Source organism: Mus musculus, chromosome 3 (genome assembly GCF_000001635.26).
Source record: "Mus musculus strain C57BL/6J chromosome 3, GRCm38.p6 C57BL/6J".
NCBI lineage: Eukaryota > Metazoa > Chordata > Mammalia > Rodentia > Muridae > Mus > Mus musculus.
In genome coordinates, this window is record NC_000069.6 from 100,579,823 (window position 1) to 100,606,647 (window position 26,825).

General features: G+C 38.2%; 1 protein-coding gene across 1 annotated transcript in view; it reads right to left on the reverse strand.

Moving 5' to 3' along the window:
- Man1a2 (mannosidase, alpha, class 1A, member 2) overlaps window positions 1–26,825 on the reverse strand; it is a 123,271-nt gene that overhangs the window by 17,620 nt on the left and 78,826 nt on the right. Inside the window, exons 9-11 of the mRNA NM_010763.2 lie at window positions 12,011–12,126; window positions 7,896–8,115; window positions 2,163–2,335 (exon numbers count right to left, since the gene is read on the reverse strand). Of these exons, the coding sequence (NP_034893.1) occupies window positions 2,163–2,335; window positions 7,896–8,115; window positions 12,011–12,126 (509 nt within the window). The remainder of the gene's footprint in view (window positions 1–2,162; window positions 2,336–7,895; window positions 8,116–12,010; window positions 12,127–26,825) is intronic.

Sequence of the window (26,825 nt, forward strand, 5' to 3'; positions counted from 1 at the left end):
AACTTGTACTGGGTGTCTTTCCCTCTCTTAACACTATAATCTCTCTAAAATATTTTATATTTTCCTGACTTAAATGTCAATTTTGACCTATTCTTTCTAAATTAAGGAGCTGTCTGTCACAAATCAAGACAGAAGTAAGCTTGTATTTAGGAGTATGAGAAATGGCTCATAAAGCCCTTGTCTTGGAAACTGAGGATCTCAGATCAGTTCACATGTAAAAAGCTGAGGACAGTGGTGCATGTCTGTAATTCCAGCAATGATTAGTAGAGGCTGATGGACACTGGAACTTGCTATCCTGGCTGGCCAGCTTGGCCTACTTGGTTAAGTCCTTAGTCAATGAGAGACCCTATTTTAAAAGGTGGAAAGTACATGAGGAACACATGGTTATATTCTTAACTCCACATACACTTGTATGTGTACACACACAAACACCCCCACACACTCTCTCTCTGACTTTCAGTGTGATCATTTCCAAGTACAAATACTAATTCATAACATCCTTAAAGATGTATTATTTAGGAGCTTTCTACAGCAGTAGTAATGAGGTATTTATTATAACCATACTCTGTTCTGAGACACTGTATTTCCACAACCTTATTAGTTAGGCTCATAGGTCGTGAGTAGTAGCAGGAAGTGCACACCTACATGTCTAGATGACAATGGCGACTACTTAAGAGCCAACATCCCATATGCACTGGCATTTAAATTTCATAACCCTAGGAGGATAACAGCTCTACTTTTCAGACTGAGAAATTGAGCTGAGCAATTTGTTCTGTGCTAACTACTACGTTCTAATGCCTGACTGGAATTTAAAATTCTTACATTCTATCTTCATTTGTGTCCTTGAACATTAGTCAACCCATTAAATAAAAAACAGTGTATCAGCAACTCTACTTTTAAGTCGCAGTCACCGACCACCTTGCTGGTGCAAATGTATCACACTTTAGAAAAAGCTAGGAGCACGTGGACTCTTTCTTTCCCCACTGTCACCCTGAGCTCCTGTGCAATGACCTCAGCGCTCACTCATCTCTGTCTGCTGCTGCTGCTTGTCCCTGTCCACTGTTCCTGTTCACCTGGCCTTCTCTTCTAACAGAAAGCTAGTTAACAGTAGAAAGGACTTAACCAAGTTCGTTTTACAGCTTTATTTGTTGCCGATGGGTTTTAAAGTCTCCTTACTTAGGCATAGTGCTTTTTCCTAAGCAATTTAAATGTCTTATTCTTCCTAATGATCATGTGAAGAATAGATAAGCATTATCAGACTACAGAGATTGCTCAGCAGGTCAGAGCATTTGCTGTTCTTGCACAGGACCTACTTTTGGTTCCTAGTACCCACAACAGGGGGCTCACAAACACACGTAATTCCAGCTCAGAGGACCTGACAACCTCTTTTGGCCTCCACAGGTCCTCACACTCATGGGTACACACAAATAATAAATACATGTTTTTGTTTATTTTAAAGACTAGCTCGTCACCATATCAGAAGAGTTGAAGCCCATGCAGGCTTCAGGCTCACTTGGCCATCCAGTCTGGTCTTAACTTATGACAGCTCCTACCTTAGTCTCCTGAGGGTTAGGATCATAAGTATGCACCATCACACTCAGTGTGAATGTCTATTATTTAAGAGTAAATGGACTGTTTCCTTTGCTTACTAATCATAACAAATTCCTGCTTCCAAACACACACACACACACACACACACGTACACACCTGTTGTATGTGTGTATATTATATTTTGTTTTTTAATCCAATTTTTAAAAAACAATTTCCTGATCTATACAGGACTTATTAGAACACAAGGTAAAATGAACAGAGAATCATCTGCCCAGGCTATGAATCTTGGCTTTTCCCCCCAGTGGTTAAACATTAAAAAGACATTATAAAAATACTGCTTATTTTATAATAATCCTGAGATTGCCTCTTAAATAGCTCCTTATAGTTATGTAGTAGAATACCAAGTGCATACTTTTATCAAAGTGCTAATAGAAAGTAAACAGGAGTGTAAGTCTAGCTCCTACTGTTCAAGAAACAAATGAGAACAGTTTCTGCACCAGAGAAATCAAAGTGCACAGTTCTCAAAATCAAGTCATGGGGAGGAGGACAAACGGTACAGGGAACAGCTCTACCCAGTGAGCACAGACAAGAGGAGAATTTGGCGTATTTACCAGTGCTGCTTCCCAGCCCCACTGCCTGTATCTTGGGTCGTGGGTAAATCGCCATAGATACCAATAGGTTTCAATTACTTCTGGACGAAGGATGTAATACTTTTCAGCCTGCCGCACAGCCACGGCTTCCACTGCACCATCAAACTTGAATGACTCCGGACCTAGTTTCAATGCTGTAACATTAAAAAAAGAAAAAAAAAAAAGCCACATAAACAATGTGTGTGATTTAAGGAATACTTACTGTTCTTTCTAAAAGGAAGGGGTATGAAGTAATCTTTATCTTTTGTGACTTTTCTTGCTTCCTGTTTTAATTTTTATTTATTTGTTTTGGTGTTAAAGACCAAAGCCAGAACCTCTCACATACTAGGATGAGCTACATTCCAGCCCTGAAGTAACTTTGGTTATTGTATTGTTACTGTACTACAAAATGAATTGTTTCAAAATAACTACATTTGGTTTTCTTCTAACAGAATTACAAATATTTCTATTGCTCTGGCATGAAGTACCCCTTAGAAGACTCTGACTCTGCCAAGAGCTAAGTAGTAATTTGGAACCAAATGCAAAGGTGACCACAGCATACAATCCATAAACACAAACAGATACAATCTGTCCCTTTATTTGTACTTCCAATTATTTTCATCAATATTTGTAATTTTCACCTCACAATCTTTCTCTCTTTGGTTAGGTCAGTTCATTATGTATTATTCTTGAGTGTGCGTGGTAGGGGAGTGTGCTTATTGTAAGTGTGAAGTCAAGGGAAGGAAGATATTAAGTATCCTATGCTATAACTCTTTGCCTCATTCCTTTGAAGCTGAGTCTCTGACTGAATCTAGAACATGGAAATTTTCAGCTAGGCTTGCAGCAAGCAAGACCCAGCCATTTTCCTGTCTCCACCTGTCAGTGCTGGGGTTATAGAAACACCAGACCTAGTGGGTGTGTTTTTATGTGGCTTTTATGTGGGTGCTAGGAACTCTGATCCTCAAATGTGCACAGCAAGTATTACTACAGAGCTTTCTTTCAAGCCCTGATTATTTTGATGTTATCACAAATAAGGTTCTTCTCTTGATGTCTCCTTCCAATAGCCTGCTATTAGCGTAAAGAAATGCAATTGCTTTTTGCACACTGATTTGAATCCCACCACTGTACTGAATTCATTCATCCATTCTAACAGGGTTTTGTTTGTGTGCATGCATGTGTGTGTGTGTGCAGTTTTTATTATACATAATCATGTCATATGGAAATCAGGATGGTTTTGCTTCTTCCTTTCTGATCTTAAAGTCCTTCATTTCTTCTTTCTTGTCTGACTATACTTGCTAGTAACTTCTGGTGCTACTTGGAAAAGAATTTGAATTCAAGGCCATCCTTAGTACATAATGAGACTCTGACAAGAATAAACAAGCAAGAACATTTTTTAAAAGGTCCCACATCATAAGCATTGAAATGAAAGTAATCCAAAGGCAGGTTATTGTGGTCTTGATTCCTTGTGTTTTTCCTTCCCCTAAAGAAAAAGGAAATATTCAGGAAGATGGATGCATCTGGAAATTACAGTATCAGTGAAGAATATTAGACTCAGAAAGACAATTACCACAAATATTCGCTCTGATGTGCAGATACCAGCTTTGAATTTGTATCTGTTTCTCTACAAAGACAGACAGACAGACAGTGTGTTTTCGTGGGTCTTATGGAAGGGTGACTACTATGAGCAACCAAAGAGGGAAGGAGACTATTAGAGGCATAAGGGCATGAACATGTGTGGGGAGGATCTACTGAAACAAAGTGTGAAAACACACACAATGAAACGTGTCACTTTGTAGGCTAATGTAAAAATTTTCAGTACAAAGTGGTGATCAGATGAAGATTTTAAAGGTTAACCTTAAGATTACATTAGCTAGCTACTACCATAATTATAATGACAATACACCAGAACTGGAATAGAAATTGGCTATAAGAAATTAACAACGTGAGCGTCTCACTGAAAATTATTTTGCTTAGTGGTCATTAATAACTTCACACAAACATACAGAAAAAAAATAACTGATTTTTCCTAAACAGACTTATGAATAAAAAAGGGCAAGCCTAAAACTATGTATGTATTTTACCCAAATCATATTTAAAATAAATTGAAACAATGTCCCAACCAACTATCAGTCAGGTGTCCGGAGCATAACTCATGCTTCAACTACTACTGAGGTAGTGCCCATCTCACGAACAGGTTCAGCAATGCTTGCCATGAACTCAACTAAACATTAAAATTTGCTATATTCACCACATGGTGAAATGCATTAAGATGATTCATTTTTTAATTAATTTTAATCCTAATTCAAACAATAAAAGTGAAACAAACTTTCAAGGCAATAATTACTTTATGAATTAGCAGAAATAATTATTAAGAAGGAGATAGAATTTTTAACATGGTGGCAACAATATATAAAAGAGCCATAAGAAAAACACAGCAGAGTATAGACTGGGAAGATAAGAAAACCAGGACTATACTTACTAGTCCAAGGATATAAGTTGAGAACAGAAACAAGAAAAATCAGTAAAAGACTTAAAAGTACAAGGCACAAATAAAACAGTACGCTTCTGGGGACACCATGACAAAGAGAATTGCAGGTTCAACTTACTATGTAAAACTGACAATCAGACTCTGTTCATGGTGCCAAGCCTCAACTTCTTTACATGACTCGTTCAGTCCTGGGCCATCAACTACGACTTATGCTGCACCTTCACCAGTGGCCAGCCTCAGCGGCTCTTCATGACCCCTTCATGCCTTCGAAACCAGTGCCACTGGGATAATTCTTAACATATTACCAAGTCCAGCTGCCAGCACAATGTCTACCTCTGCAATACAGCTTCTTTGTGCTCTCAGAAAATACTTCCCAGAAGATGTCATCTCAGTGATGCTGGTCTTTTAAATCACCACAAATTTCTTAGCTCCAGCTAACCAGGATCAATTGTTCCAGTAACCCCTTCTACTCTTGACTCTAAAGATGACTTAAGATGCTGAGTTCTGCTGCTTGTGGGTCTCTTGTTCTATTCCATCTTCAGTAGCTTTCTGTTTTCAGTGGTTCCCTTTACTGCCTAAGCTTGGTTGAGTAGAACTTACTCTCTGACTGACCTTGATCTTAGAGATCTACATGCTTTTGTCTCCTGAATACTGGGATTAAAGGTGCTATGATAACTACCATATATAAAGAACTACAAAACTTAAATACCAAAGCCATAAAACTATTAATTGATAAATGGGCTCATAAAATGAACAGACACATCTCCAAAGAAAAAACACAAATGGCCAAATGTTATTTTAAAGAATGTTCAATATCTTTAGCCATTAAGGAAAAGCAAATTGAAACCACTTTGGAGTTTTATCTCACCCTTGCCTGAATATTAAGAAAACATAAACTAGCATGGCACAGTAACACTATGGGTGCAGAAGTGGCCTGAACACCCTGGTCATAACTAAATGCTCTCCAACTGGACTTAAGATCCACTCAACAAGAGCGGTACCACCTGAGAGGCCTCAACCCTATACCAAGAACTAAAGGCAACTGAATAAAGTGGGGAGCACAAGAGGTGGTCCTCCCCAGAGAAGAGCACACCAACTTCTTATCCAGTGCCAAATAGTCAGACCTGAAAACACACATATAAGTCACACTGAACAGCTATATTTAAGGATATATATCATTCATACATACACACACACACACACATAAATACATGTGTATACGATTAACAATTGATTTTTTTTTTTTTAAAAAGGCCATGGTTTTGAAGGAGAATTGGGAGGGGTATTTGAGACGGTCTGGAGGGAAGAAGGGAAAGGGCAAAGTGTAAATAAATGGCAATATCAAAAAAAACAAACAGAAGGAGGAGGAGGAGGAGAAGGGGGAGGGAGAGGGAAGGAAGGAAGGAAAAGAAGAGAAAAAATAATAATGAGGATGTGGAGAAGAAGAACCCTTAATACTGCTGGTGGGAGTCTAAACCAGCAAAATACTGTGGAAATCAGTATGGAGGTGTCTTAGTTTCATTTCCTGTTGCTGTAATCCAACCCCTAACAAATACAATTTAGGAAGGGTTATTTTAGAGCTCATAATTCCATGTTATAGTCCACCACAGTGGGAAGTCAAGGCAGAAGGAACCTGAAGCAGTCACTTATATCCATGGTCAAGACCCGAGTACAACAAATTAAGGCATGCATGCTTGTGTGCAGTTTACGTCCTCCTCTTCTGTACAATCCAGGACTCAGACCCAGGGAAGGCCATTGCCCACTGTTACAATAGGTCTTGGCATGTCAAGACAATCTTCCAAAGACAAGTCTACAGGCCAACCTTATAGACCACTCTTCAGTGAGACTTCCTCTCAGTGAAGTCTCCAGGTGATTCCAGAGTGTGTCAAATGGGTAAATAAAACTAAGCATTCACAGGTGGTGCCTCACAGTAATAAATAAATAAGGCAGAACTGCTGTACTAGCCGGCTATACCCCTCCTGGTATACTCAAAGGACTCTGCATCATACTATAGAGTATTTATACATCCATGTTCAGTGCTGTCTTACTCACAGCTCAATGAGAGACAAAAATTTTGCAAAGATACACAATGGGATTTTATGTGCATAATGGGAATTTGAACTGTTAACTTCATTTTAAGTGTATAACTGATACTACATATTATCACACACTCTGATAATCTGATAATTCTATTCGTAAATCAGACCACTAATTTTGTCTTAATTCCGACATTAAAACACACTGAAATAACAATTGCCAATATTTTTTTGAGCTACATTTTTTAAAAAGTGAAGCCACTAGATTTAAGGCTATGAGAGAATTGAACACTCAATTTTACATTAAATTCTATTCCTTACTATATAAAAATAACTCAAAGTTTATGAACAAAGGCAAGTTTAAAGCCAATTATGTTTGTGTCACCGTACTTAATGACAAACTAACTCTGAAACAGAAAGTGAGTTACTATAGAAAAGCAACAATTCAACTTCTGATGCTATAGAAATTATAAGTTTGTAGGTCTTCACTATTACTTCACTTAGAAAGACTTGTTTGTAAAGCCAAAGTAAATTGCAGGTCTAACCTGCCGATCTGCAGCCCCCTTCATTACTGTCCCTGTAAGGGACAATATGCTGAGTATCTATCTGTAGATGCATGCAGTATTTGCATTTTCAATCAATTTTTGTCAACAATAAAAAACCATTTCAACCTCTAAAACACAGAGGATCAAAAATATTATCTATTTTCCCAAAGCGATGTCATAAGATTTTCTTAAGCAAACATAAAAATTACTAGTGAATTGAGCCAAAGACAAACTGTCTGATAGCCAGATAACAACTGTACTTTCAAGGAAATGTCTACCCTCTTTTGATTCCTTTTATTTTCTTGAGAGTATAGGCATGGCAATATAAACTAATAGTTTGGGACTTCTATTAAAAAATAAATGATATTACTCCATACAACTCCTCTACCTTTTGTCTTTACAACAATTATTTTCTAAATTAAAGAATAAAACAAACAACCTCCTCCCAAGAGTTCAGAATTTTAAAAAATGATACTGGAAACATATCCTGGAATTAAAATAAAAGCTAAGAAAAATTATTTGCTATTTTAGGGTTCAAGATTTTGAAGTGAACAGTACAAATATTCTTTCCTCCTAATTTCTGGAAACATGTTTAACTTACAGGTTATGTTAGACTAAGTCACTAGCATTATCAAAATATTCTTACCAGTTCTGTCATATGACTCATGACATGTTCGTGCAATTTCTGCCCCTAGTTCTAAGTAGTGGCCAGCTTTATCCTTTCTGGAACCATCTGCTCCAAGGGCAAACATTCCCCCAGCAAAGCAGGCCAAGTGCCCCATCTTCCTTTCCAAGTGTCCATTCTTCCATTCTCCAATAAAAACCAGACCTCCTCGGGACTTCTTAATAAGATGTTTTTCTATAGCCTACAAGAAAAAGAAACGATTTAGACACAAACCTTTTTAGTTTCAACTGTTAACCTGAAACAACGTAAAATCACCTATGAAGAGTCTTAGTAAGGAATTATCCAGATCAGTTGTCTGAGGCCATGGCTCCTCTCTCTGGATTGCTAACTGAGGTGTGAAATATGTCAGCACCATTTCACAAGCCGGCTGAGCATCAGGCAGGAAGGGCTTCCTCGGCTCTTGGCTGTACAGTGATGCTTTAAGTTCCTGACCTGACACAGTAAGGGGTTCTAATACAAGATTATAAGGCAAATAAATCTCCTCCCAGTGCTAGTTTTGTTAGGGTAGTGTCACAGCAACAGAAACGAAACTAGAACACAAACTGTGAGTGTCTGGTCATTTATTTCTGGATCTCTGGCCATCAGAAAAACCTTGGCATTATGGCATTTTATAAAGTAGTAACTTTCACAAACTGGGAACTTAATAGTATATGCAACCTGGCACAAACACGCTAATCACTATTATAAGACAAAAGAGGAGACATGGCCTTCGAGTGCTTTTCTGCATGGTATTACCCATATAGCTTGTCTTCTCGAGCTGAATGAGATTCATAATGATTAACCAACTGAGATCACCTTAAGAAGTTAGAACCCAAAAGGTTTTACCAATTTATTTTCTATTCCAGATAACAAAAACTGAACAAAAGATTTAATAAGTTATGATAAAAGGATATTTTAGTAAGTGGCAAAAATTATTCTTAATTTTTCATGTAACTATACAACTTTGGAAAATTATCTTCAAAAGCATAACCTTACCCACGGTCAGGCTTTCAAAACTAGTTGAAGCTTGATACACACATCCCTTAACTCCTTAGGAAATTGGCTTCTCAAAGTACAGTAATTTGTTTGGAATGTTTGGTCATGAATAAAGGGAGACAATATCAGAGCAGGCTACTGTCCTGGAGTAATGGGGATAGCAAAGGAAATATTTTATACTAAACTTAAATATAAGAAAAAATATAGTATAACAATCACATTTCATTCTAATAATGACATATTTTTATGAGCTTTGCTCCTCTGGACTGTGTCCTTAAGAGTCTGCTGAGATGGGCCATACTTTTCTTTCTGAAATAAGAGATGTATTTTTCGAGGGTTAATTCACATTTTGATTAATGGTTGTTCTCTGACAAGTTCAATAACATCAGCTCTAGAAGCCATCTCCTTTATATTCTTTGTAATGACAATGTGTGCTTTTCAGAACTGTAGGGAGTATACATGCCCTCATTATCTCATGCTACAGAAGACCTCCTATAATGTACCATGCAGTTGATAGTAATTTTACAAATGATGACGCTCTTGATAATTAAATCAGACAGATAAGGGCAATAAGAAGTAGCTGATAATCAAATGATAGGGGTGACCACTGGATTTTAAGTCTTTGTTATTTTTTTAACCAGCATACATACATGCATACATAAATACATAGGTACATACGTACATACATATATATTTAAAAGATTAGTCTTTGGAATCGAGGGCTAAGTTTTCCATCTTTACAGGCTGAATGATAGCAACGTGGCTTGAATATACACAATAACTTGCCTAGAGACTTGGCTATATTTTTGGTTTTGTTTGTTTTTGAAAGAGTGTCTTACCATGAAGTTTTCAGGCTAGCCTTGAACTCACAGAAGTCTGCTTGCCATGCCTCTTCCTGAGTACTGGAGTTAAAGGTGTATACCACCATATCTGGAGAGTTGTGACTTTCTACATAATACTTACATTGTTTTGTCATTTGTGGCACAAATCTTACTATGCTCTAAGACAGCTAAACCTGCTCATTAACTTACTGGGACTAAGGAAAGGTGGAGAAGACAGGGCTTTACTTCCTTAGCTACCCTTGGGACTCTTGAAATTTACTGTACTGCATTCTTCTCTCTGAAGAGTCTAACAATGTCTTACATAAAATGCCAGCTGTTGAATGGCAGTCAGGAATAATTACATAACTCTTGAACATCTTCACTAGTATTACCATAGCCCGTTAACTGACAAATGGCCATTAAAATGTATGCTTTGAATATACTTTAAAAAATAAACAAACTGACTTTAAGTTCGATCTAAAACCTATAACAAATACTAAGATGAAGAAACCATGACAATGGGATCTGTAGAGGAAGCAGGATGGAGATGAAAGCGTTTTAAACAGAATGCACTCAATGTTATTTTACTATTCAAAAATACTCCCTCCTAACACGAGTATTTGCTGAAGATAACAGTGCAAAAATTGTATGCTTGAGATCACAATGAAATTTGACCAATTATTATTTTTATAAAAACAGTAGGAACCCATTCTAAATTCAAAAACTAATAAAAACAGGATTGATAAGACAAATATATAAAGTCATGTACATATAATAGATGATATATCTAATGAGCAATAATTTAAAAATTTAAGATTAACTTTCAAAACAATGACACCTATCACAGTTAAAATATCTTAGACCATGCCTTTCCAGGATCATTTTCTAGGCTTAAATTTTAGCAAGATAAAATAAAAATTTTCAGCTTTTCAAATTTAAGGCTTCATTAAAAGTCTTATAAATCATGTATAAATTTAGATTCTTTATTAGACTTTAATTCGATTTATTAGTTAACATATCCCCTCACCAAATGTTTATTGAGCAACTACAGTGAGCAAAGTCTGCATCATACACTAACTTCCATATCAGAGCATTTTTTTAAAACAATGGTGGTAAACCAGACACTGACAGAGGATATAAAATGGGTAATAAGATCTTAGGTTTGATTTTTTTAAATCACAAAACTACAATGCTGAAAACAGATGTCTATATTAAAAGAATTCTGTTATATTAAAATTATTAAGGACATACTCATTTACAATTGGTCAGAAAGTCAGTAATTTTTATTCTTGTTTTGAGACAGGATTTGTCTGTGTAGCCCTGGCTATCCTAGAACTGACTCTGTAGACCAGGCTGGCCTCAAACTTACAGAGGTCCACCTGCTTCTGTGGAATACTGGGGTTAAAGGTGTATGGTATCACTGTCCAGCTATCAGTAATTTATTAAAAAAATAAGATTTTTCTATTTTGTAATTTTTTCCTAGAAATTTTCATAGAATTAACTCTACATTTTAAGCTGTCATACATATTTACTAAACAATGTAATGCCATGATAAAGACAGGCTCTGTAGGCCAACAGCTCAGTTTCCGACTCTCACCTTCACCAAGCTACCTGACCATTGACACTGCATCTTCAGGTCTCCATGTGTACAGTCATAACGGTGACCCAGTGACATCATTCATGTAAATAGGCTCATGTGATGCCTGGCACAGGAAAGCACTATACAAGTGGCTACTGTTACAATTCAGTTTTGGGTTTTTTTTTGTTTTTTGTTTTTTTTTGTTTTTTTTTGTTTTTTTTTTTTTTCCAGACAGGGTTTCTCTGTGTAGCCTTGGCTGTCCTGGAAGGCACCCTGTAGACCAGGCTGGCCTCGAACTCAGAAATCCGCCTGCCTCTGCCTCCCAAGTGCTGGAACTAAAGGAGTGCGCCACCACTGCCCATTACATTTCTTTATTCAAAGACTCAATGTGTAGGCTCAAGCCATCACTTGAAAGAAGTGTTTACAGATAAGGATGAAGTCAGAAGCTTTACTGACTCTAGAGAAATTAATCAAATGTAATTAAAATGAAGTGTTATACATTTCTAAATACACCCATTTACAAATAAGACTTAATGTAAGGATTTTCTGTTAAAATACCATCAAATTCAACAGTGAATGAACACAATATATAGTACATGTACTTCCTAGATGCCTATAATAAAACGGTTACATTTGTGTAGTCACTATCTAGTACCAAGTACATATATTCACTATAAGAAAAGACTCAAAACAATAGTTACCTCAACAGCATCGTCATACATCCTTCTTGCCTCGTGGTCTGTTTTATCTGACATCAGCCATGCTTTCAGTAAGTATTCATAAAAACTATCTCCCAGACCACCAACTGATGTGTGATCTGTAGCAAAAGAGAAAAGAGGATAGGAGTGAGGGAAAAAGAAGATAAAGACAATTACAATAATATTTTATATAATATATAAATATTATACATAAATAATACATATATTTATAACCATATAATAAGGCCACTTAACAGATCAGTTAATCATAGTGGCATGCCTACTTTTAACATATTCCAAACTTAGTCAAGTAGGAGTACAACAAAATACGTGTCTAACCTTCTAGAAAACCTTTTTTCCTCTATATGTGGGATTTTAGATTTATGAGTCTTTTTTCTTAAATTTCATAGTTTGTACTGTTATCCATACAGACTTTTGCAGATGTAAAATAATTATCTTTTGCTGGGCAGTGGTGGTGCATGCCTTCATTGCCAGCACTCAAAGCAGGCAGAGGCAGGTAGAACCTCTTGAATTTGAGACCAGCCTGGTTTACAGAGCAAGTTCCAGGACAGCCAGAGCTACATAGAGAAACCCTGTCCAAAAAAAAAAAAAAAAAAAAAAAAAAAACCACACACACACACACACACACACACACACACACACCCCAAAAAAATCTTTTATATAATAATGGCTTTAAATACAAGCCATTATTAAATGACAGTTATATTTGATAATAAACAAACAAACAAAAAACCCCACCCACTCCTAAACATCTCTATACAACAATGTCTAATGGTAAAGTCCTGTTCCAAATTCAAAGACCACTTTGGTTTTTTTTTTTTTTTTTTTTTTTTTTTTATTATTAGGTATTTAGCTCATTTACATTTCCAATGCTATACCAAAAGTCCCCCTTACCCACCCACCCCCACTCCCCTACCCACCCACTCCCCCCCTTTGGCCCTGGCGTTCCCCTGTACCGGGGCACACAAAGTCTGCGTGTCCAATGGGCCTCTCTTTCCAGTGATGGCCGACTAGGCCATCTTTTGATACATATGCAGCTAGAGTCAAGAGCTCAGGGGTACTGGTTAGTTCATAATGTTGTTCCACCTATAGGGTTGAAGATCCCTTTAGCTCCTTGGGTACTTTCTCTAGCTCCTCCATTGGGAGCCCTGTGATCCGTCCATTAGCTGACTGTGAGCATCCACTTCTGTGTTTGCTAGGCCCCGGCATAGTCTCACAAGAGACAGCTACATCTGGGTCCTTTCAGTAAAATCTTGCTAGTGTATGCAATGGTGTCAGCATTTGGAAGCTGATTATGGGGTGGATCCCTGGATATGGCAGTCTCTACATGGTCCATCCTTTCATCTCAGCTCCATACTTTGTTTCTGTAACTCCTTCCATGGGTGTTTTGTTCCCACTTCTAAGGAGGGGCATAGTGTCCACACTTCAGTCTTCATTTTTCTTGAGTTTCATGTGTTTAGGAAATTGTATCTTATATCGTGGGTATCCTAGGTTTTGGGCTAGTATCCACTTATCAGTGAGTACATATTGTGTGAGTTCCTTTGTGATTGTGTTACCTCACTCAGGAAGACACTGTCTATAAGACAAAAAGACCACCAACAGACTGGGAAAGGATCTTTACCTATCCTAAATCAGATAGGGGACTAATATCCAACATATATAAAGAACTCAAGAAGGTGGACCTCAGAAAATCAAATAACCCCCTTAAAAAATGGGGCTCAGAACTGAACAAAGAATTCTCACCTGAGGAATACCGAATGGCAGAGAAGCACCTGAAAAAATGTTCAACATCCTTAATCATCAGGGAAATGCAAATCAAAACAACCCTGAGATTCCACCTCACACCAGTGAGAATGGCTAAGATCAAAAATTCAGGTGACAGCAGATGCTGGCGAGGATGTGGAGAAAGAGGAACACTCCTCCATTGTTGGTGGGATTGCAGGCTTGTACAACCACTCTGGAAATCAGTCTGGCGGTTCCTCAGAAAATTGGACATAGTACTACCGGAGGATCCAGCAATACCTCTCCTGGGCATATATCCAGAAGAAGCCCCAACTGGTAAGAAGGACACATGCTCCACTATGTTCATAGCAGCCTTATTTATAATAGCCAGAAACTGGAAAGAACCCAGATGCCCCTCAACAGAGGAATGGATACAGAAAATGTGGTACATCTACACAATGGAGTACTACTCAGCTATTAAAAAGAATGAATTTATGAAATTCCTAGCCAAATGGATGGACCTGGAGATCATCATCCAAAGACCACTTTGTAATATATTTTCTAATATAATTAGCTGTTAAATCCTGTCCTTAATTACTATTCATATTCAATACATTAGTACACATTGTTTTTTCACAGGAATACTATTAAATGTCACTTACACTTTTAAGGTAAAAGACACTCTGCCATCCCTCACTTTCCACAAGTCTTGCTGTACACTGCAGGATTTTATTATCAAATTCCCATTGTCTATGTAGGAAAAGAAAAGCCCCTCACCATGTGTAGACCCTCCAACCAGTCAGACAGTACACTAGCACAAGCAGGTGAGGATGGTATTTAGCGGTTTATGAGGAAAACCTGCACTTGGGCTCAGGAAATGGCATGTTTTTATCTTTTTATTTCACAGAATATATCTGTGAATTATTAGCAGTATGAAATTCTAAGTATAGCAGAAGAGAATATAGAGAATACATCTGGTTTTCTTAGGCAGATACTCTTAAATCCAAAACTAAGGAGTCATAAAGGAAAAGTTTCAGCTTCCTATGACACAAACTAAATTTAAGAGAAAAAAAATGAAAAAAGAGATTGAATAGGAGAAGGTAATTGCAGGATACATAACAGGAAAAGAGGATAATGTCCTAAGCAAAGACCTCTGACCAAAATAGTGAGGCCAATGAAAGGACACAAAAAATAAACAACAAAAGAAACAAAACTCAGTCATTACCTAAGAAAACATACTCAAGTTCAGTAACCTGAGAAAAGCCAATTCTACCGAGAAATGCAAGATTCGACTACTAACAGGTTCCCAAGAATATGTTTAGAGTTTTATACACTTATTTATCTGTGCATATAAATGGGCATATGCACCACAGCATGTGTATATGGGGCTATTCCCTCTCTGCAGCAAGTGGGTCCTAAGAATCAAATTCAGAAGCAAGTACCCTTAGCTGCTGAGTCCTTTGGACAGTCCAACAAGTGAGTGACACACAGAGAAATAAAGAGAAAATGTTATTCCAGCCATCCATCCATCCATCCATCCATGGTGCTGGGGATTGAACCTAGGGCCTTGTACATGCTGGGTAAGTACTCTACTACTGGGCTATGTCCTCGTCCCTCCTCAAGTATTTTTAAAAGCTTACTATTATTACTATCCAGTGCTGATAATATAGTTCATATTTGTTGAGAATGGTAGTAGATAGCAAAATTTAATATATGCACCTAGTTCTGGAATGCACCTGTAACAATACCTGAAAAACCAAAATACTGGTGTAAGAAAAAAATCCACTATAAAACTGTTTTCATTTGTAAAAAGTTAAACACAGCCTGAAATATCTAGGGAAGTCAATAAATAAATAGAGTATAAATATAGTACAGTGCAATACATGCCAATGAAAAGGAATCAAATATGTCTGTAATCTTACACTGAAGGGTATCTATTTCTACCTAGTTAAGTGTGGAAAGGGAGCAGGCTCAGAACAATATGTAGAGTTTGACATTGCTTAGAATTATATATTGAAGAACGTTAGGGTACAAGGTCTTTGAACAGAATTGCCACAGTGATTATCTCTGGGAGAAAAGGCCTTACGTTTTAACTTCATATCTAAATATACTACCTGAGAACATGTAATTTCATGTAACCCAAAATCAAGCTCTATTGTAGAAAGCAACAAATGGGTCAAAGGGCTTGAGCAATGCATTGAATGTTCATATAATTAGCATATACCTTAAACACCATTTTATTTCACTATTTTTTCTGAAATCATAAACAAATATGTAGATGAATTTTAACATGATACATTCATACAGTCATACAGCTTTAAATACAGAACATTGCCAGCATCCTAAAGAACTTCACATGACCTTCAGTCAAACTCAGTGACGAAAGATGACCACTTCTGTGACCGTTCTCACCACGTTTTCTACGTGCTTGAACATACAATGCCCATCACCTTTAACTGACATCTGTTAACTTAATGCTGCGAAGAACCATTCTCCTGTTTTCTACCTACTATGTAAAGGAAGGTTCCTCTGCTCGAGTCTCTTGAAGTTAAACTGAGCATCACAGAAGATGGCTGGAGGAGAAGATGGGGCTCTGATATGAATGACAGCTCACTCAGTTTCAGAGAGAATGTATCTACAGCTACATTTCTAGTAGGATTTCTAGAGAATGTTTACATTTGAGAATAGATGGCCACTAAAAAAAAAAAAAAAAAAAAAGATGGCCAAATGATGAAGGGCTTATAGGGTAAATTATACTTTTTGCTTAAAAAAAAAAAAACCCTCACATTAACATTGTATCGTTCCTTATAAAACACTGAAACAATACAGAAGTGAAGGAGTAGAAGAGTCCCAATGTGTGCGTGGGACTGCTTAGTAACAGGAACAGCACTGTTACATCGGAAGAGGAACTATTTTACAACAGAGAAATCAAAACGATGGCACAATGTTGCTATCAATTTTATAATCTCAACTTTGCGGCTATGTGAAAATGTGATTCACAAAGAACTGTTTCCCCTTCCCTCTGCCTCATCTTTTCTTACCCTCCACCAAGGACTTAAGGACCATGAGGGTTGGTTCCTGCGTTCCTACTTCACTAGTTTCTTGCATAGCTGTTGCGTTGCTGTCTAGCTTCCCGAAAATGACATGCACCAGCACCCATCTCCTCTTATCCCCGCAGGCTTTCCATCCAATCTAATCGATCACCTCTAGGCTTACTCCACAGCTGTTGCTGTGACATCTTCCTTCTTGCTCTCCATAGTTACACCTACTGTATCTTCAATCCTACATCTTAGTCTACACAGAATTTACTGAGTAACATTCTTAAATTCCTAAGAAAGAGTATGTCAAATAAAAGATCTTGTTTTTTAGAATGTTTTTACTATATTGAGGCTTCATTTTATAATATGTGGGTATTAAGTTCAAAGGCAGAAATAATCTTCCCTCAGAGCTTCTAAAAAGTACTGTCCCAACACTATCCAAATCCTCTCTTACTGGTAAGAGACCTGATGCTATTTTGCGGTTCAATATATTCCCACTTCCTCACATTCAGCGTCCCTTGCTGAGTCTTAGACTCTTCATTTTAACATTAGCTACAGAAAGCACTACCACCACTCCATATTCATTGTGCTAGGCACCATTCAAACTACAGATTGTTATGTTTCCATTCTGTGATCAGCATTTTCTTTTATTCTTGGTGATTATCATTACTCTTTGCAGTACTCTCTTGACTAATAAGGTTCACATTAGTCAGGTTCTAGGGAAATGGTAAATTTTAAGCCAAAGAGTTTTAGAGTTATTTGCTACTTAGCAGTAGACAACTAATATGTTGTCTTTGGGAGCTAAAAGTCACATAAGAAATTACTTTTGGTGTCATGGTGGTATAGGTCACTGAAAAAGTACAAAAAGCCAGGACTTTACTGCTATAAAAATGTAACTAGAAAGTTCAAAGTTTCATATTAAATTAGAGGAAATGGAAAATAAAATTCAAGAACTGGAAGAACATGTTATCTGGAACACAGGTCAAAGGATCAATATAATGGACGGTGTCCTTTCCTCAATTAGAAAAAGAGGTAAAACCAAATGAATCAGTGAAGGAGATTTTTCTAAATATACTTGGGATGCAATCAGGGTTCAAACTTTCTACTAGGCAAGTGTTTTCTATCACGGAGCCACACTCCCAGTTTCATCTGTACTTTCAAATTCATTTTGAGCATTGGTCATTGGGGTGTAGCAGAAGAAAGGGAAAGATATGGTGACTACAACAGAGTTACTAGAACGTGATAGAAAGTGGAGTGCTAACTGAAGGAAGAAGGTAACCAGAGGCATTGCGTTGTGTTCTGTTTGTAGGTGTACCATGCCTGTATTCCCCTTTCTTGGCTTCCTGTCTGCCAAGATAAGAACAGCTCTGTCCCTCCACGATTTCCCCATTATAATTAACTCAAACTTCCAAAGCTGTGAGCCACAATAAAGAATTCTCTCCTTTAACCTATTTTCAGATACTTTAGTCACTGTGACACAAAAGCATTACAGTGAGCACCCACTGTAAAACTGTAAAAGTACTATAGGACATGCTCTTAGAACATGATAGGAAGTGAGGGAGGAGGGAGGGAGGAGGGAGGGAGAGAATGAGAATATAGATCAATCTACAAGAATAGAATGACATATATAAACAGCAATAGTACACAAAGAAATTAAGAATTTTAAACAAGTCCACAGTGAGGCTAGGACACAAGCAGTGAAAAGTATGCCACATTGTTTTTATGGCATTCTGAAGAGAACGTTCTGAAGAGGACTATAACAATCCTAGATGTTAGAAAAATACAAAGGATGAAGACAGTAGTTAAAATCTAAGGTCAACCATTGAATGGTACTTATATACATGTGTGGATTTCAATCAGTGAAGGAAAATAAAAGGACAACATGGAGTGGTATTTTAAGAATACACAATAAATAGGAAGACAGGAAGCTATTAGGAACTGCTGGGGTGGGGGTGGGGTGACCAAAACAGAGCAACTCCAATTTGGGTTCACTCTGCAATCTAAAACAACAAAACTATGGGACAAAATAAAGCAATGTTTGTTCCAAGCAGTCAGCATCAGACAAGGGGGGGATGTTAATTCCTTAAAGATGGAAATAAAGTGAGCCCTGCTTGCCACAAGCTGTTCCCTCAAGGAAGTCTGCAGGCAGAGACCCTGGACCAGTAAACTAGACCATGTCCTGTAGGTCCCTTGAACTGAAGAAATGAAGCTGGGAGTGAAGTGACAAGTGAGTACATGAAAGAGGAGTGCAGTCTCCTTGAATGGCTCAGGTCCCCAACTCTACAGAAAAGACATTCACACATACATGAACAGAAAAGCTGAGGTCAGGTAACCTAAGCACTAGAATGGACGAACCTCAGCACCTCCAGAAGCTCAGCATGTTTGTTATATACAGCTGAACATGTTTGTATATATACACCGTTCTTATATACAGCTGAATATGGAAGAGAGGCTAGGTACAGTCTTGAGGCTGGAAACATCTGGGGGGAGCAAAGAGAAAGATGCTGAGGACATTTCTGGTACACACTGTCAACACCTACACGTGGAAGGCTTTGCCACTCTATGGGGCTGAGGCATTGGGATGCTTGCTTGACATGCCCATGCCCGTGCCAACAACACACATTTATTCAGAACTTCACCCATTCTGTACTGAGGGGAAATCTGCAGAAGAGAAGAGCACTAGAGATCTACAAGGATTTCTCCTTGAGTATTCAGGATAGCAAGCATTAACTATACTGCTATGCGGCAGTAGACTAAGTGTCTGTGCAAGACCACTTTTTGGGTTAAAGCCTTATTCCTGGAACTGGGAACCCTTCTGTGCTTGAGTACAAGTCTAAGCCAAGCCTCACTGGCATGTGTGGTTTCCCAATCACGACTGCCTTCTTTAAAAAGGATTTATTTTCATTTGTATGTAGGAATTTATGAAGGAAAGAAAAGGGGTGGATCCCCTGGAGCTTGAGTTACAAGATGTGGTAAGCTTGCCTGCTGTATACATTGGGAACTAAAGTCAGGTCCTTTAAAGAACATCTGAGGCATCTTTCCAGCTTTGATGATTTCTATCATGCATTGGACAAAATGCCAACTGAGCCTCTCTGAGAAGACCAAAATGAACTGGTAAGATTAAATAAGCTGAAAAGGCTCTATTTTTGTGACTACCAAAAAGAGCTATTTTCTGTTTTCCTATGCTTTCTATTCTGAGGTAAGAAAATGGAAACCAGGAATATGGTCACGAAAAACCATGAAAAGAACTGGAGGAAATACTGTCTGGTGAAAATGAAGACTATTAAGAAAGTTCCTATTATTACCAGTTAGGGCAGAAATACAATTCACAGGGTATACAGTAAATACTCAAGAATTATCTTGCCTTCGTAGAAGAAATAATGAGCCCAGGTCTGAACAATGCACCAGAGTCAATTAACAAATCACAAAAGCGGGGCAGGAAAGAAGTTCAATTGTTTCCAGCCAACTTAACTACATCCCTGAACAGACCTCAAGATGCCCAGAAACACAAAAAATATCTAACCTGCAACACTGTAAAATTCATAATATGTGCTGTGCAGTCAAATATTAACAGACACTCAGTCAGGACAACAACCAAGTGAGGAGGATAGGAATGGACATGGATGGTATTAATGACACAGAAAGGGCTATGAGGTTAATGACTACCACTGTCACATATGTCTAAAAAGTGAAGACAAAGACAACATAAAGGATCCACACTGAACTTCTTAACATGAAAACCACAATATCAGAGATTTTAAAAAACTGCTAGATGAAACTAACAGATGACTAGGTACTGCACAGGGAGGGTAGCTGACCTGGAAGATTTATAGAAATAGTTATTTAAATACACAGACAGACAGACAGACAGACAGACACACACACACACACACACACACACACACACACACTATGGTAAATGCCTATGACACTAGCTGAAGAAGGCCAAAACAAAAGGATGTTTGCTTCAAGGCCCGTTCAAGCTGCTTGTGAGAGCCTTTCTCAATAAAGTAAAACAAAGAAAAACAAAACCCCCCAAAGGCTTAGCAGTTTAGCTCAGTACTCTATAGAGGGTCTACCAGGCATATGGCCTTGGGTCTAATCCCCAACAGCAAAATATTTTTTTGCAAAACGCAATGCAATAAAAATAAGATAAAAACACAAAAATCAACCAAATGGAATCTCAAAAGGCAAAGCAGCATAATAAATAATACCTCAAGAAATAATGGCCCAAACTTTTTCGTTTGATAGCAGTTGTAAAGTCGAGAGAAAGTGAAAGCACAGTGTGTCATACTTTATGGGATGCTGCTAGAGTGGGATTCTGGGAGAACTAGCCTGCAACTGACTAGAAAAGATGGTTCCTACAGTAAGAACCTCAGTCAGAAACTAAATAGCAACAACAAAGTTAGCCAAAGCAAAAATGGAAAGGAAATATTTTTTAAAAAATTAAAAGGAATGACATAAACAAATTCTGAGAGTCAGAAAAATATCCAAAATCAAGAACCTGACCAAAGCTTTCTCTGTCCAAGAACTTGAAACTGTAGTTAATTTTTTCAAAAGAAAAGCCTAGACTGTGTGGTTGATTATGCTATTAAGTTTTATTACATTCTTAAAAGAGGACCAATACAATTCTACACAAACTCTTATCAAAACCCTTGGGAAAAAATGCTTCACAACTCAATCCATGAGGTCATCATTACAAAGGTACCAGAATAAGAAAGGAAAGAGAGATTCACAGAGCAATTTCCTAATAAAGTCAATCCTACAACATTTTTAAAGGAATGGTATATCATTAGTAAACACAAGTAAGAATGGCAGATTTATTAATCAAAATAATATAATCGATACAAGTCAGTATGCTAACAAAAAAAGGAGATGGGTAGGCATGAAAAGCACTTGGTAAAAATCTACGTTCCTGATACAAATTTACAGCAAGCCCTACCACCATAAACTCCTTAATTAACCTAGCAATAGGCACCTGATAGACAAATAACTAAAAAGCAAACAGAACATGCAGCTAGCACTATACACAACAATGAAAACCCGATTTCTTCCTAAAATCAGGAGTAAGACAAGAATATCCACATTCTTAGTTTTCCATGTAATTAATTAAAAGAATCCTATAAGTGTAATAGATTTAAAAAACTAATTGCAAACAAATAAACCACAACCAATTTGGAAATAAATAAGTGATCTATGATCAATACATTAACAACAATTTATTTCTATAGCTAACTAACGTTAGATATTAAATAAAAATGTCATTTATAAGGGCCAGAGCACTGGTCCAGTTGTCTGACAGTTTAAAGAATGTGCTGGCCTTGCAAGGGACTTAAGTTCCCTTCCCAGCCCTTATGCTGGATGCTTCACAGTGTAATGAAAATGAAGACATGGCCACTCCAAGGTAGAGCTGAGAAAAAGGACTGTCCTGCAGATATGAGGGAGAGAACAGCCACAAGTGTCTGGAAGAATTCAAACTGAACTGGGCTGTGGGAATGTGAAGGAAAGAACGGAAGAGAACAGAAGGAGAAAAGGGCCAGAAGAGGGAACTGACGAGAATCAAGCAAACCAGGAGAGTGGGTAGCTGAACCGGCAGGGCTCTATAGGAAGCGAACCTGGGAAAAGGAGAGAAGCCCCTGGCTGGATAGACTTAAGGGAGGTAGGGGGTAGGGTGAAGGGTGCTGAGAGAAGCCACTGGTACAAGTGAGCCTAGAGTCCAAGCAGACACTTTGGTATGCTAAGACACCACAGTTAGCCATTTGTCCTGACTTTCTTTGGGACTTGACAATAACCACTTGTAACTCCAGCTCCAAGGGATCCAATGATCTTGTCTGGCCTCCTGAGGCACTGCACTAATATACACATAAATACACACATGCACACACACACACACACACACACACACACACACACACACACACACACACACTACCCCTCCCACATTTTTTAAAATCTGTTAAAAATGCCTCTTTTTGGTTTTGGGGGGTCTTGGGGGGGTGAGGGGTGATGGAGACAGGGTTTCTCTGTGTAGCCCTGGTAGTCCTAGAGCTCATAGATCCTCCTGCTTCTGTCTCCTGAGTACTGGGATTAAAGGCATGCAACTCCACTGCCTGGCAAAATGCCATTTATAATAGTATAATATATGACATACTTGCTATAAAACATGAGAAAGACCTATGTCCTGAAAATTACAAAGTATCTGTGTAAAATTATAAACTAAATAAAAGTAGAGCTAAAAGTACTTTCTTAATGGGTTAGAATTCTGACTAGTGTTAAGAATCAGTTCTTCTCAAACAGATTTAGAAACTCAACAGACCTAGGCAAGATGATTCTCAAAGGAGAGCAGAGAATGGGCTCAATGAATGTTCACTTAGTATATGAGAAGTCCTAGGTGCAATCTCCAGCACTGCAAAGTCAGTGGGTTAAAATAAAAGCTAGAAAAGCAAAAACATTTTCAAAAACAAGAAAAAAGTCAGATCATCAGCACAGCTTAATTTCAAAACATATAATAAACCTATAATACTCAAAACAGCAAGGTGGAGTCACAGGCACCCAGCAGAACAGAATCCAAACCCAATGCCTAACTCTCCAGCCCACTGGCTTTGGCAAAGGGATGAAGGCACCAAATAAAAAAAGCCTTTCAACAAAAGGTGCTACCTTAGCTGGATAGCTATAGTACAAAATGAACTTTGATCTGCTATAAAAACATACCGATTTAAAAAAAAAAACCTTTAGAACATTTTATACTCTTTAGCACTACTGAGAATGAAAGCACAAGCCACATACTGGGAAAAGGCCTTGTTAAGACTATTTCTCACATAGGCTTTGTTATATATATAATTCAACAATTAAAAATTAAACTGGGTGGCGGCAAGGAACACCTTTGATCCCAGAACTCAGGAGTCAGAGGCAGGCATATCTCTGAGTTTGAGAACAGCCTGGTCTACAGAGTGAGTTTCAGGACAGCCAGGGCTACATTAAAAAAAAAAAAGTTTCAAGGGAAAAAATTAAATAATGCAATCTAAAAAAAAATAAGTACACAAGAAGTGTCATCTGATAATGTACCAAAGATCTTCAATACATACTAAATGTCATATAAAAAGATGTTTAACAGCAGTCATTTGAGAGTCACTAATTAAAACTAAATTAAACTAAAATAAAGCATGGCACAGCCATGTCCACTGGAAACAGAGTCATGAAGCCAGCATGGCTGCTTAATGCAGCTCTGGCGAAGCTGAACAGATTGCTGCAACTGCTGTCCTTCTAACTTCTCGGGTTTGGTCTCTCGCGTGTTGCCTTCTTGGGGATTTTCTGCATTATGATTCGTTTTATGTTTTTTCCTGAGACATTTGTGACTGAGTGTTTTTAGGATAGTCCTAAAATCAGCTTTATTGGGCCACTATTTGAAAGTTTTCTGTAAGCCTTAGAGAGCATTAAGAACAGACAAGCACATAACCAGATGAGGCCATCACTACAGGGATCTTCTTGGGGTATCTGCCCCAGCGCAAACTCAAACAGTATAATTGGTGCAAGGTAGACAGACACAACTGACAAACTCTGACTGGCCAGGAGAATAGGTTACAGATTCATGGGTTTTTTTATTATAGGCTTAGAGCTCTTTGAAAATGTGGTTTAAAGATAGGGGGTGATACAGGGTACACCCCTGGAGGAACAGAATTCAGTAAATAAGATAGATTGACGAAAATAATGTCCTACTTTATAGCATAGATGATAAGACATATAGTAAAAGAAGTTAGGTATTAGTATTTGCTATTCATAAAAAGACCGCTCAGATATTTTCTGTTTGTCTTCAGTGCTTTCAAACTGTAAATGCTGCCAGCCTACAAGCAGGCTATTGCATAATAAATGTGTTTGCTTTGGAGGAGACATTTTTTAGATTCCTTAAATTGGAGTTATAGAGCTGCTAATAAAATCTGTTTTGTTTATATTTTCTAATTGTGACTGAACTTGTAGCCCTAGAAATGTAGTGAAAAATCAAACACATTATCTGTAGTTCTTGGAATAAGGTAGCACCTGATCACTAGCCAGTCAGAGCTGTGAGACTCCCTTCAAACCCTATCGCCTGACTCACTCCCCCATCCCCCCACTGACTCCTGCTTTGAGTGACTGGCCCTGTCACATAGGACCACAGTGAGGTAGCCCTGAGCCGCACTGAGGGCTGAGGGCTGTGTCTAGGTTATGGCTATGCAGTGGCAGGGGTCAGTGTCCATGGCTCATATTACCACTAGAAAGCATGGGGACATCCCTGTTGGGGCAGCCACCAGGGAACATATGGATGTCCAGCCCTAACCCTCACTGGCTGAAGTGTACTGGAGAGTGGGCCCCATCTCTCATCATTGGCTTATAAGTGACTTATAAGTGCTGATGGCTCCCTCCTTCCACACCCAACACCTGAGGGAGATGGGAGAGCTGGCCCTGCACCTTTCCTGGACAACACAGTGGAGCTGGCCCTGATGGTGAAGGCATAGGCAAGAGTATGAGAACAGGAGGGAAAGCTGGCTCAGCTCCTCACAGTCTGCAACTTTGGGGAGAGTGGTCCCTCACCTTGACTGGGCAACTCAGTGGAGCTGGCTTTAAAGGCTTGGGTGTGGATGAGCCCTGAGGGCATGAGAGCAGGACAGCTGACCCTGCCTTCTGCCGATGCTGGCAATGGGTGGCTGGTACAAGCAGTGCTAGAGAGCTTGCCCTAGTGGGGTGGATAAGGGAGAGCCAAGCTCGATGACCAGTTCAGCTACCACCCAGGGCCAGATCCAGGGCTCTGAGTTGGCCCACTCCAAAATCTACATCATCTGTGAATGGTTCAGATGTGTGAAAGGGCCAGCCCTTGACACAGGACAACAAAAGAATGACTGGGAGGAGTCCCAGTGTCTCAAATATGACTGTGTCAAAGGAGCCAGAGACCTCAAACCAGACTCATTCAACGAACATTTGCAAGTGAAGATGTGTGGCCAGAGGGATATACTGTGGGACACACTGTGACACACTACAGTTTCCATGATGAGATGTTTTCTATGCTTTTTTGTTTTTTATGTGTTTGTGTTTTTAATTTTGGGGTGGAGGTTACATGGGCAAAGGGCCATGAAGGGACAGGGAGATGAGCAGGACTGGACTGCATCAAGTGAAACTCACAGGAATGAATAAAACATTTTTAAAAGCCTGGTTCCTGAGTGTTGGGAGTGCTCAGAGGAATGCTGATGGGAGTGTAAGACAGTATAGCCCCTCTGAAAATAAACTAGCTAGCGGTTTCTTAAAATATTTGACATCTACTAAACAATACTACACATCTTAGATAGGTACCCACAAGAAGTGAGAGCATGTGGTGGCTTTATAGGAATGTTATCACAAGCTATTTTTAGCCACCCCTAAGAAAAAACAATTCAAATGTCCACCAAGAAGGCACTAAACATACAAATTACAGAAATATCACATAATGAAATATTATTCAAAACTAGTAATATATACAACATGGATGAATTTCAACATTTTATAAAGAGTAACCGAGGCCATATGAAGAACACACCTTACATGTGGCTGTAGAAAATGTAAGCACGTGCAAAGCAGACTAGTGGCTTCCTGAGGAGCAGGAGAGAAGGCCGTGACAAAGGGAGCCCAAAAGAACATGAGAAGATTTTTCAGAAGCAATAAGTATGTTACCTATTTAACTGTTGTGATGGCTTTCATAGTGTTATGTTTCAGAACTTGCCATTAACATTTTCTAACAGCTTGCTACTAATTAAATCTTAATAAAGCAGTTTTTAAGTAAAGAAACAAAAAGGATATTTAGAGTTAGAAGAAACCCAACAAACTTAAGGGTTTTTTTTTTACTTTAGATTTTTAGAACATCAAGACTTTCATATTAAAAATTTCAAAACTCTACATACTTTGACACTAAAGATAGCTGTATCTAAATTAAAATTGTCAACAAAGTTGAAAATAGCCAAAAGAGAGAGCTGTGTAGGACGATCATGCAGAAAATCTAAAGAGAACAGAGATTAGGAAAGTAAACTATCAAAGTA